General features: G+C 35.5%; 1 protein-coding gene across 5 annotated transcripts in view; it reads left to right on the plus strand.

Annotated features, from left to right (window-relative positions):
- The window catches only part of PDE1C (phosphodiesterase 1C), a 435,454-nt gene that overhangs the window by 370,328 nt on the left and 51,510 nt on the right, over window positions 1–13,616 (plus strand). For all 5 annotated transcript variants that reach the window (XM_072412144.1, XM_072412147.1, XM_072412145.1 and 2 more), the window contains one exon: window positions 2,966–3,066. In XM_072412144.1, coding sequence (XP_072268245.1) covers window positions 2,966–3,066 — 101 coding nt within the window. The remainder of the gene's footprint in view (window positions 1–2,965; window positions 3,067–13,616) is intronic.

Consider the following 13,616-nt stretch of genomic DNA (forward strand, 5'->3'; position numbering starts at 1 on the left):
ATGAAGATGGTGAATTCATTCAGCAGTGGTGTTAGTAGAGAAGGATGATGATGATGATGATGATGGAATTCCCTGGATTAATTCCCATGCACTTATAATTTGGGCACGTGACCAGGGTCCCAACGTGACCTTGCCTGTTGTTTAAATAGAAGTGCTTTGGGTTCTGATTAAGGATGGACTAATATACCAATAATATACTAAATATAGTAATTAGAGTAGTGTTCCCTAAAGATCTCAAAGTTTTTTGTAGGGGCTCCCCATGATATAAAAGATTTTAAAAATTCTCAACAAATCAGTTGTATAGACTTTCCAGCTAAACATTTATGGATCATTGCACATAACATCTGCTGAATACAATCAAAACACAAGCTCAGAATCCATCCATTCATCAGTAAGTTACTCCTTTTAATATTTGTTTTTCTTTTGTGATATATATTTATATATATCTATAATGGCTAATAGCTAATTAGTGATGAGGAAGATGGTTAGGCAAGAAAGATGAGGGTGTGTTTTATAGGTTTGTTAAAGGTAAACTCAATCCTAAAAGGGTGAGAGAGAGCATAGTTGGTACCAGCTATGATACAGACAGCCAAAACAAAAAAAATGTACAGGTGAACATATCTTTGCACCCAACAATATTACCACTATTCCCTGAATATCATCCCTATGGAGAACAAAGAACAATTTGTAGAAGTATCTTCTTCAAACTTCCTGAATCTTTCCCACTGCAGCTCAACAATGAAATGGGGGTTTACACTATTGTTCACTGGTTCCTGCTGTCAAAAATGGAAGTGCTTGTTCTTTATGTGAGGTCCAGCTTGGGTGCATGTCTGATTCTAAAGATCCATCTTAAACACTACAATCATTTTTAAAAAGTACACATAAACACTACTTTATAAATAGTTTTGCTATTTACTAATTTACTAATTTTCTTTTTGAGTTTAATACAATAATAGTAATTTAACAACATTTAGGTAGACAATATAAACAATATTAATAAACAATAGAACCCAGTAAAAAGTTAGTGAACCTAAATGACTTGGCTGCAAAAATTGTTGGTAAATGGTGTTCTTAAACAACCTACAAAATGAACAGTGTAAACAAAATTTAATCAAATTACCAAAATATGTGGCGTTAATATACAGTGACTTCATAACTTAGGAGCTCATTGTGCAGTTATGACTTTAGCTGCAACACAATGCGTTGTAATAAGGTTACAGAGGTTCACCCGGTATCAACACAATGTTGTATTATTTTTTTTACTGTCTATTACTTTAGCTGCAACACAATGCGTTGTAATAAGGTTACAGAGGTTCACCCGGTATCAACACAATGTTGTATTATTTTTTTTACTATCTATTACTGTAGAGAAACCTAGTTGTTAGAACAGGCCACAGTGAAATACAAAATACTCCAGTGCTCAACTTTACTAGCTGGACAGGTCTAGTACCTTTTCAAATTTAAAATAAGGATAGAAGTTAATTACCTTTAAGGCACTCCATTATTGGGGCAGGTTAGGCCCTGTGTGATTATGAGGTTAAAGTAACCCTTGTGTCAATTATTGTCTTTTCCAAATGCATAATCTGAATGATTGATTGAATGATTACCACATTTATCTTTTTACAAGATAATTATATCACTGCTTCTATTTTACCGCTACATGATTCAGTGGAAGATAAGAATTTCAAAACTGGTTGTATATTATCTGTGTCTGACCTAAACTTTTAGAGCTAGAATAAAAAAGCCTACTGTGCATCTAGAATTAAAAACAAATGATTACCTTTAATGTATAGTAAAATATCTAACACAGTGGAAACCATGTGGTCTTTGTGAAGAGATGGGACTTGTTTTCACAGTTTGTGGCAAGCAGTTGTCAGACCTCAATCTGTTAGCAGAAATCTCAAATTTACAATTTTAAAACAATCCTGTTACCTGTAATAATAGATAAATTTGAATTCCTTTTCTTGTTTTTTTCTAGGCTTTTATATCTCTTTATATAATTTATGTGCAGGTCAAGCTGTTCTTATAAAGCCTTAGAAAGCCTAGTATACTGTTGAGGGTGCCTCAACAGTTACTGTTTAGTCAGAAGGTTTAAATTTTTTTTCCAAAATAATAAAAAAATGTTCCTTTAGTTGTTTAGGAAGTGTTAGCCGTAATTAGGCATTTCTTTTTTTAGTTTCTTAAAGGCAGGTTCAGACCTCTGAATCTTGTGCAGCTCACACAGCTGGCACCTTGTCAGCCAATTTAACACTTGTTGGTTCTTAAACAACCGCTCACTGCTGCCCCTATTCATACATTAGTGAGCTGCTGCAGGGAGATGGTACCATGTTGGGTCTCCCAAGAGGCATTAGTTCTTGGCATGAGTAAGCTATAAATGCACCGCAACCTCACCGCAAGTGAGAACCTAGCCTAACCTAAAGACAGTTCTGTAAAGTGATTTACTCTTTGTTTGACTTGTTAACCATTGGGACTGGGTGTCAAAGTGGGAGACTACATATTTTATACTATAATTTTAAGCAGTATTCTTAACCGGAATGTAAGAGAGAACTTTTAGTGGCATCACTTTTTCTGGTAAACGTTGTCTAGGAAGGAATTCACATTCACTTTGGAGAGATATTTTCAGTTATTCTTGCACCTTTTGTACAACAAAAAGGTAGGACACAGATGACCAAAAAAACTTGTTTCACTGTGATAAGTATGCCCTGCCTTTACCAAGATGATCACTTGTACACATTTCTGTCATCCATGCCTTCATTAATTAAAAATAGAAAGTTGCTTTAATATATTTAGGCCAACTGATGTAGTTGCCATTCTGTGTTATGTTTCATTTTTCTAAGTAGTACATTGCATTTTAAGTGTGTAAGTAGCACTTTAATTCTAATGCATAGTAAAGTAGATAAAAAAGAACAGATAGTAAGTGAGTACTTTGATGAATAATTACACCACTCTTCTTTCATTTGTCTAGCACTGGCTTACAGAACTGGAAATATTTGCAATGATTTTTGCTGCAGCTGTCCATGATTATGAACACACAGGCACCACAAACAACTTTCACATCCAAACAAGGTAATACAATGACTGATTAACATGTTTCTGTTACCAGTATCCAGTAAACAGTTTTATCAAAGCTTGTAACTCTTTGTTCATTCCTGTAAGGGATCTGCTCATCTGTTTCAATCAGTCATACAAATGTAGAATCTATGGAATCAAGATTCTACATGTTGCCATGTACAACTATTATTGTTTTTTTCTAGTGTAGGGCACTATATAGAGTAAGGAGTTTGCATATTCTCTTTGTGTGGGTTTCCTCCAGGTACTCCAGTTTCTACCTATATATGCAGTTAATTTGCTCCCCAGAGGTTGTTAGGGGTTCCTCAAGCAATGAGCAGTTTGTTACTTTCAAGTCAGTTTAACAGATATCAATGATCTTTTTATCTATCTGTAAGATTGGCATTCTTCCCAAAGGCCATCACGCTAATATACTGTGAGCCATGGATTTAGTAATTATAGCAGGTGTTCCTCGAAGACCTGAAAGTTATCTCAAGGGGTTCCCCCATATTAAAAAGGTCAACACACTGATCTAGAGAGCAGTGAGGTGAATAAATGAGGTAGGGTGTTGGAAACTTTAGAAGAGGAGGCATCAAGTCTTTTAACAACAATGCATTGTAACGAGGTGCATTGTGAGGATGTGCTTTAAGATTTCAAAGCATGAAGGATAATATGAGGAAGAGAGTTCCAAAGGAGGGAAAGACATCCTAGATGGGCTAGTGAAATGAGGTAGACCAAGGTGGAGAATAGAAAAGTTTCAAGTGCAAAGCAAAGCTTTTAGCTTGGATGGTGTATGAAAATTAGCTCTTGGCTCCTGGTTTTTAACCCTAGGCTTTAGCTCCTGACTTTACCAATCAGCCTGCATATGAATTTACAGAAGAAATCCATCTTCAGGTATTCAGATCACACTTATGTCCTACTACCACATATTGCACATGCCTAGTTTTAAGCTCATTGCATGTTTTTAATAAAAGTAGAAGGGAAGATCTTACAGAAATGCAAACGTGATTCTGATGGTTGGTATAGTTGCAATTCCTTCATAGGATGAAGCAATATTATTAATACATTAGCATTTAGTGCTAAGATGCCCTACAGATCCGAGTAGAAACTTGCAATGTACAATCTCAATGTTTTGTTCCACATACAACCAACACGGGCCATCATGGGTTTATCTACAAAATGTTGTTTTTTTGAACAGCCATACGTAAATCTTAGCTTTAATTTGTTCACTAAAAAAAGAAAAACAAAATAAATGGACCCTGGTCAAATTTAAAGCTCTCCCTAAAATTCTTCATATTGACTGTCAATCCTTCATTGATATTACTGGAATTTCATATATCACCTGCAAACAATCAGTCAACGTAAGAACAATCTAGGAGGCATCAGAATATGGTAGCTGCTATGAAATATCAACATGTCTAAAAATTTCTATGTGTCTTTTTTGAAAGAGGCTCATTTACAAAAATTAACTGAAAGTGAAATACTGAAAAACACAAAGGCAGCCTGGAATATAATAATTTATGCTATGCTATGTAGTTTTCTAGGAATTTGGTTAATGTGACTTTATTATCTCAGATGATCACACAATGCTCTTCCTTCCAGTAAAACTATATAATTAAACTGAGTAATAGCTTTGTGCTGCTGTGGATTGCATTATCCATATGAACAATGCAATTGTTAAATAAATGGATAACTAACTGTGAGTGAATTAAATAAATGAAAAGACATGATTTATAAGACTGTTAAACTGAACAAAGTGTTTATTATTTTGATTGATGATTTAATTATGTTTTGTTATTATGCAGGATAAAATACATCCCTTAGTTATAAGAAAAGGTTCTTCCATACTGTAGAAAACATATTTTTCTACAGTATGGTTTTAATCTGACCATTTTTTCTACATATAGAAAAAATGGTCAGATTAAAACTTAAGCTCAAATTAAAAAAAAAAGAAAAAAATTTACACTTAGTCACTTTGCATCCCATCCTTAAGCTAAATTTGCCCACCTTCCTCACATACATACTTACTTCGTAATTGTGCCCTAAGCCTCCATTCTTTGTTTACATCCTGATGGCAGATCTTTAGTGCTCTGGCCATGTTTGCACATTGGCTTCTCCAAGGGCCTTATCTCCTATGTGCTTGGGTAAGCTTAAAATGGGCTTTTATGTAGTTTTCACATGAATGAAGTTTTCTTAATACATTTTAGTTTCCTGCAGCATTCAAGTTGTAGTTGTACTTGCAGTTTCTTGCATCTCAAATGTAAATGTAATGCGCCTGGGCACACAAACCACAACCAACTCCAGATATCCTTGAATCAGGTTTATTCAAAACAGCACAGCACAGCAAGGGTTAATTTCAATCAAGCAAGGTACAGAAGGATAAGGCAAATGCAGGTCAGTAACAATCCGAGGTTGCCTGCTACTGTGGCTGGGAACCCCAGGGACACCGCGGGCTCGCAGGGCGGGTAAGTTCCTTACACTAAATCTCTGCAGCTCTTTTAGAGTTACCATTGTTTATTTGTCTACCTTGACCATGTTTGGGTAGATTCAAAGTTGTACTCTATTCCTTCCATTTCTTAATAATGCATTTATTAATAGTTTGCTGCATCTCCAGAACTCACTCTCAGTTACATCATACAGTTACATATTTAGCCTGGTAGAAAAAAGACACCAAGTCCACCGAGTTCAACTGGGGATATAAATAAACATACTACAAACCTGCATATTCTAGAAAGAAAGCAAAAAACTCTTATAAAGCATGGTTAAATTTACTCTAACAGGGAAAAAAGTCCTCCCAAATTCCTTAAAGCATTCAGATGTTCCCTGGAATAACAATAGCTGATGTCATTTCTTTTAAACTTTTTTACCCAGTGATATTCAGTGCTTCTAGAAAAGCATGCAGCTTTATCCAAAAACAATCTGTAGAACGTACTAAAACTACTTCGTGAGGGAGATTATTCCACATTTTCACACACCTCATTGTGAGCAATCCATTCCGTATGTGGAAATTAAACTTTCAAATGCAAAGAATGTCCTTTGCAATGACCCTAAAATGAATAACTTTGACACAAGTTCTGTATAAGGACCATATATTTAAATAGAGTGATCATATCCACCTTAAAACGCCTCTTCTTAAGGGCGAATATATTCAGTTCAGCCAATCCTTCTCTTGGCTGAGTCCCTCCATTCCTTTTATTATTTTAGTTCTCCTTCTCTACACACTCGCCAGTTCCACAATATCTTTTTTGTGAATTAGTGCCCACGACTGCACTGCGTATTCCAGATGAGGTCTGAATAACACTTTGTAAGAAGAAGGATTATGTCTTGATCTCTGCAGTCCTTTCCTCTCTTAAGAAAGTACTTTGCTTGGTTTAGAAATGTAGGCTTGGCATTGTATGCTGTTAAGTCAATGATATACCAAAACACCAATATCTTTCTCCAGTTTTGACTTCCCCAAATGGGCTCCCCATAGATTGTATGAAGCATGCATGCTAGCCACCTAGTGGGTAACTTTACATTTATCAGAATTAAAGTCCTTTGCTACTTGGCTGCCCAAATAAACAGTGCATCTAGGTCTGCCTGTAGGTTAGAAAGATCTTAAGAGGGACTTTATTCCATTACATAGTTTGGTGTCATCTGCAAAAACAGGAATGGTACTTTTAATCTCAAAATGATGAATAAATATGGTATACAGTAATGGTCTCAACACTGAACCCTGTGGTACACCACTAATAACCTTAGACCATTCAAAGTATGAATCATTAATCACTGCTCTACTTATGCAATCTTTAGGTCCATTCTCCATATATTTACAGATTACATTTTCTAAATCTATAGACCTTAATTTACACTAACCGTCTGTGGTGTACTGTGTCAAATGCTTTTGCAAAGTGCAAGTATGCAATATCAACTGCTACTCCATTGTCTAACTGTTTACTAATTTCCTCATAAAAAGAGAATTGATTTGTATGGCAATGTCTGTGTTTCTTGAATCCATGCTATCACTTATAATAATATTTTCTACCAAAAACTCTACTATGTGGTTCTTTATCTAACTCAACCTGTGGGAAAAGAAGGAAAGACAACCTCTTATGGCAAAATAATTACATTAGTTTACTTGCCATGTTGTATATTCACAGATTAAAAATCCATACTTGGTCAAGGTATACAAAATATTGGATTGTACAGTATTTTCAGTAGGGTTATGTCTCGTTCCTAAAAGGCGAAACACGTCTGGACTTAACCCCAGAAAATACTGTACAATGTAATATTTTGTATACAGTATCTTGACCAAGTATATTGATTTTTGTTTTCTTGTACATATGTTAAATTAAATTTAGTTTAAAAGTGTGTGATTATACAACATGACACCTGAACTAATGTAATCATTTTGCCATAAAAAGCTGTCTTTCCTTCTTTCCCCATTTTTTTTGTTTATAAATATTTAGGCTTGGAAGAAGTTGATAAACAGAATACCTACGTTTTCCCCTTTCTTGCTCAGTTATATCAATTTTGATCTGCCTTTTCTTTTTCCCGAGTCACCAACCTGGAGTCATCTTGTAAGGAGATTACATGCTTAGATATGATCTTTTTGCTATTAATTTATTTTTAAAAAATGGGGTTTGTTTTATTTATTTTTTTTCATTCTTTTGTTTTGAAGTTTTGTAATCTTGATTTCACTTTTACATCTTTTGTTATGTTTATTTATAATTTTGAAATGATGAAGGTGATTCTTCATTTTTATACTTTTAAAATTTCTGTTTCTTATCTTTATAATTTTTTAATAATAGCCATGAGCCACATAGATTTTACATTTTGACTCTTAGGCCCTGATTTATTAAAGTTCTCCAAGGCTGGAGAGAATACACTTTTGTCAGTGAAGCTGGGTAATCCAGCAAACCTGGAATGGATTTCCTAAAAGTCAAGCTTTTGTTAGCAAATGTTTTCAATCCTGGACCAGATCCATTCCAGATTTGCTGGATCACCCAGCTTCACTGTTGAAAGTGTATTCTCTCCAGCCTTGGAGAACTTTAATAAATCAGGGCCTTAAACTTTTTGCCCATGGAAATATATTTAGCAGTGTAATTGTATACGGCTGACTACACATTCCCATTTCTGTTCTGTGTTCTTTGAGGACATTATTCACTCCCAGTCCATGTCATGGAGTGCTCCTTTTAGCAGTGGAAAAATTTATTTTTTTTACCTTTCCTGTTTTTATACATTTTTTATAAGCTCTGCATTGTTTGAAAAACCTAGGTACGGCAGTGTATGTTTTTAAGTTTTGGCTTCTATAAACTATATAATGAAAGTGTCTTGTCGATGTCAGGGTACTTAAAATTACTACCACTGTACCAGTCTGTGCAACCCTTTCTATCTAAATGTGTGTAAATAAATAAATGTGTAAATAGCTGATTCTCTACCTCTTCTTTAGCATTGAGGGACCTATATCAAACTTTAATAATTAACTGTATATTATGCATCCCCATATGTAACTCCACCCATAATGTCCCAACATCAGGGCAGCACAGTAGCTCAGAGGTTAGTACTCCAGCCTTTTCAGCACAGTGTTCCAGGTTCAAATCTCGGCCAGGACATGATCTGCAGGTTCTCCTCGTGCTTGCATGGGTTTCCTCTGGGTACTGCAGTTTTCTTCTCTCATTCCAAAACCATGCAGTTAGGTTAATTGGCTTCCCCCTAAAATTTTCCTTGACTGTATTAAAACAGAGGTGGGGATATTAGATTGTGAGCCCCTTTGAGGGACAGCTAGTGACATGTCTATGGACTTTGTAAAGCGCTGTGTATATGTCAGTGCTAAATAAATATTATGTAATATTATTAATATCATCAAACTTCCACCAATGAGATCTTCTCACATTCTCTTTGAAATCACTTCTCATACAGACACCATCACATTTTCATTTCACTTTGTCCTTTTGAAAGAGAGTATAGTTAGGAACAGCAAACTGTTTGTTAACAGCAAACTAACAATACTGTTTGTTTGTATAGGTACTCTAAAAACTCAGACCTTCTAGAAACAGATATACAATGCTATTGAAATATCACTGTTTGATCATTGCCATAGTCTTTGTCATATATAGTTTTTAAAAATGGCTTCAATTACATCACTGCCTGCAAGGCAAAACACATGTTCTACCCTGGCTCTCATTCATGAAATCCTCACCTTTCTTTTATAGTATTTATAAAATTTGTATTTGTAAATTAAAAACTTTGAGAATTTTATGTGACATTAAACATACAGTAGTAGACTGAACTCAGAAAATCACACCACCCATGGCTAGGTTAATACTTTTTGCTCCCCTAGGCCAGCTAGCTTGTGCTGCCCTCGCTTTTCTCCAACCAATAACAACTATTAAGCTACATACACAAAACACACCATGGAAATTGTTCCGCATGAACAAAAGAAAATGGGGAGAGGGGAAAGTGAAATATAAAGAAACAGTTATAGGAGGAATAGTGGAGTTAGATAAAAGCAGAGAGGGAGGGAAAGGGAGGAAAAGAGAGAGGGACAAACAGAGGGACAGGAGAGAGAGAGAGAGAGAGAAGGCAGACGGGAGAGGGAGGGAACGGGAGAGGACAGATGGATGAAGAGGGGAGATAGAGAGGGAAGGGAGAGAATAGGAGGGGGATTGTGAATCGGAGAAAGCAAGGGAAAAAGGAGAAAGAGACAGAGATTGAGAAAGAGAGAGGGAGAGTAAGAGGGTGAAAAGGGAGAAGAGGGAAAGAAAGATGCAGAAGAGAGAGAGCTGGAGGTAGAGAAGGGACTGGGGGAAGAGGAAGAAAAAGTGACTGAGATTGAGATAGAGATAGAGAAAGGAGAGAGAGGGAATGAGGGAAGAGGAGAGAGAGAATGAGGGAACATAGAGAGGGAGGGAGGGGGTAGAGAAGACAGAGTAGAGAGAGAGAGGGGAAAATGGAGAAATAAAAGTGATACCTTAAATACATGCGTCTGTCTGCACAGATCTCTGGATAGTATAATCACATTTTGTGCTTCCTGTTACTTTACAACTGGCCATCCAGCCACAGCAGGTTCCAGTTCTACCTAGATAAGTTGTATTTTCTTTCCTTGTTGGTCATGGCACCTTTCGCTACAGCCAAGGTGGCCTTGTGACAAATCCAGCCCTGACTCCACACTACCAGTCTAATACTGCTTTTTACACAATACTGCAAGGTAACAGAAGGTAGCACATACAATGTTTAAATTGTATCTCTTCAGCAGGTGTCAGCAGGTGAAGCAGGTGTAGATATGGCTAACGATGTTAGGGCAAAAGTCTGTCCACTGGCATTGTCACTTGTAGGCTGCCCTTACAAATAAAGTGCTATTTAGATATTGGAAATGCTGCTTTGTTCTGTTACCTTAAAGAAGATACTCAAAGGACAATGTTTTATGTAGCTACCGATGCATGGTCATGAATGCCCCTTTTTTAGATTCAAAAAGAAATATAAAAAAAAAATCCATGCTGGCCACAGCAACCAATAAGATAGACTCCACTTGTCACTTTTTTAGTGGCAATTAAGACACAGACACAGGTAAAGTTGAATTGATTTTGACATAAAGCTAATGCAGAAATATGGACTACACACATGTGTATGTACACACACAGATACACAGCAGTACATCTCTAAGTGTATGGAAATTGACTGTGATTAATTTGATTGATTTCTAAAACATTGCCTTGGAACTGCATCTATAATTTAATCCTTTTACATAGATTTGCAACATGCTTTTCATTTGATTGGTATTTTCATTACAAACTTTCATGCTGATGATACAGCAGTAATAACAGTAATTTGGTTCATTTGAATTTAAAGTGCTCAGAAATATAAATAGTTCCAAAAATATTGCAAAGTAACAGTCAAAGTAAATAAGAACAAGCTATCCTGGAAAACTTAAACTTGGCATGATTATAACATCAGCACTGGTTTCATTATTAAGCCTGAACTCTCCTAATTAGCTCCTTTCTAAACTATTAGCCAAATTGAAGTATATATTGATATTCCAGGAAAGGTACTACTTAATGAGTTGGACGGAGTTAGATATTTGGAAGTTCTGAACAGTGTAGCCTAAGAGATGTGGATGTCTCTGGGCTACGATGAGGCCGTTGAGTCACATACTTTTTATGCTAAACTACATATGTACCAATGGTCATTTCATTTGCACTTATGTTTTGATTTTTGCTTTATTGAAGTATTTTTATCCCACATGGACCTTCTGAAGCACTCTCTTTACATTGTTGTTGTTACAAAACAACCAGGATGAGCATAATTCTAAAAATCTATGACAAGCAATCAAATTCTAGTTTATCACAATCCAGTTTGATCTCATATTGTAACTGGTTTATATAGAATTATAAAACGTGGTACAATGGTAAAAATGTGTAATAATCTTACATTCTGAAAGGGACAATGCTCAATTAGTGGTTCCCAGAAACTGATTATGGCAATACTACTCTTCTCCATGAAAACATCAATGGAACTTATGAGTTTGGCCATATCCTTAAAGGGATATGCTGATTTTCTAAACATTAAGTTTCTGTGCACATTTTATTCCAGTGTATGTAGTAGAATGCATAAGGATTAATAAGCAAATTGGAAATGTAAAGATTAATGGGCAAACTATGGTTGAAAAGGAGTTGTGAGCTGGGTACTGCCATGGGGGACATGTTCCAATGCAAAAATAAAAACAAAATAGAATTGAGAGGAGAGTGTGTTTTCATGCAGCTTTTGGAATTTATATCAACTAAAAGTAGGATTATGTTGGGTATGTTTTTGTGCCACATGGTGGAAAAAAAAGGCACTTTGGCATAAAAATTGCCAAGCTTTCCACCAATACTATTTCATGGAAATGGACTGTTTATATCTAAACCTATATAAGTGCTAGGATAAATGTTCAGTAGGTATTTGAGCTTACAGAAATGACTGGTGCTGTTATTGTAATATGTTGGTGCTGATGTACTAAAGGGATTTAGTGAATTATCACCTTGAAAGGAAACATTCACTTAACTTAGTGAATGCATAAAAATTCACTTTACAAAAAATATCCAATAACATGCAAAGAAGGCTAAAAGATCTTGGATTTTTGCTTGTGCATGATTGGATGATTGAAAACGTAAGATCATCTCATTTAGTAAACTAGGTGATGTATCTCTATACATTTATAATATTGTATGCTATGAGCAAATACGTTTTTGGCACTTAGACAAAATGGACTAGAGTCCTTTGGTGTTAAGTACCAATATATGTTATTGTGTAATAAAGCTGGTTGAGGGCAAAGGACCTGCCCTATGGAGTCTTGCAACCTGTACAACCCCCATCTTCTCCAGCAAACAACATAATCAAGACGTTTGGTTTTATGGTCTAATGTTTTATACAGTATGAATTATTGAATTACAAGGCGGCGGTGATGTGTGGGTAAAAAAGGGAAATAAAACAAAAACAATTATTATGAAAAGTACTGTAATTACAGTATGCAAATTGTGTATTATGTGTAATTTGTGTAATATGTGTAATTTTTAAATTATTTTCATTAAACAAAACCTGCTGCTGAGTTAATATATATTCAATTATTTCATGAAATGAAAAGTATTTTCATTTAAATTATTGCTATATACACATTTTAAATGTTCTCTTAATAAAGAATATCTGCACATTTTTACATATTAGTTTTACAGATGGTGTCCTTAAATTTAATATTTTGCCTGCATTCTGTAAATGTCAGTAAGCAATTTCCAGTCTGGGTGAAACCAACCATTCAGAAGAGGCCTGCCTTTTGTCATCAGCCTCTCAGTGCACTATAAATAAATCCTAGAATAAGCTCAGAATTCATAGGAAATCATATCATGTTAGAGAGTCCTTAGCAGAGAAAGTGCTTCTGTATTTATATTTAATGATATTAATATTAAAGATATGAGATGTGAGAAGTGGGATATAACCCAAGCTGTACTCTTATACTGTATATCATTGACATGTGTTCTTCACCTTCCACAATTGTTTCACAATGTTACATACAAATACTTTTTTTTCAACACCACTTTTAAAGAATTGTCATTCTGATCTGTTTTGATGTTACCTGTTTGTGATGTTTTAATATATAAGTACTACTATTCCACCCATATTTTTTTTTAATTTCTGGACAGTGTGGAGAAGGGATAAAACCTCTCTGGTTTTCTTTCATAGTTTAGTTCTTTTGGGGAAAGTTCCTCTTGCTTACTGTCTGAGATGAAATACTACATTACTAAAGAACCAGAGTTTGCACGTTATTCAGTGGGTGGCACCTATACTATAACCCCCTATTTATTTCCCCAATGGGGTGATGTGGATGAGACCTGATTTATTAAGGCTCTCGCAGATTGGAGACCTAGAATGGATCTGGTTCAGGATTGGAAACATCACCTGTGATATTCCAATTCTCTAGACTTGGAGAGCTTTGGTAACAGAGGTCCTATGTGCGGTGTTTCTCTAAGGCTAGCAATGGTAACAGAGGTCCTATGTGCGATGTCTCTCTAAGGCTAGCAATGGTAACAGAGGTCCTATGTGCGGTGTCTCTCTAA

This window comes from Pyxicephalus adspersus, chromosome 5, assembly GCF_032062135.1.
Source record: "Pyxicephalus adspersus chromosome 5, UCB_Pads_2.0, whole genome shotgun sequence".
Taxonomy (NCBI): domain Eukaryota; kingdom Metazoa; phylum Chordata; class Amphibia; order Anura; family Pyxicephalidae; genus Pyxicephalus; species Pyxicephalus adspersus.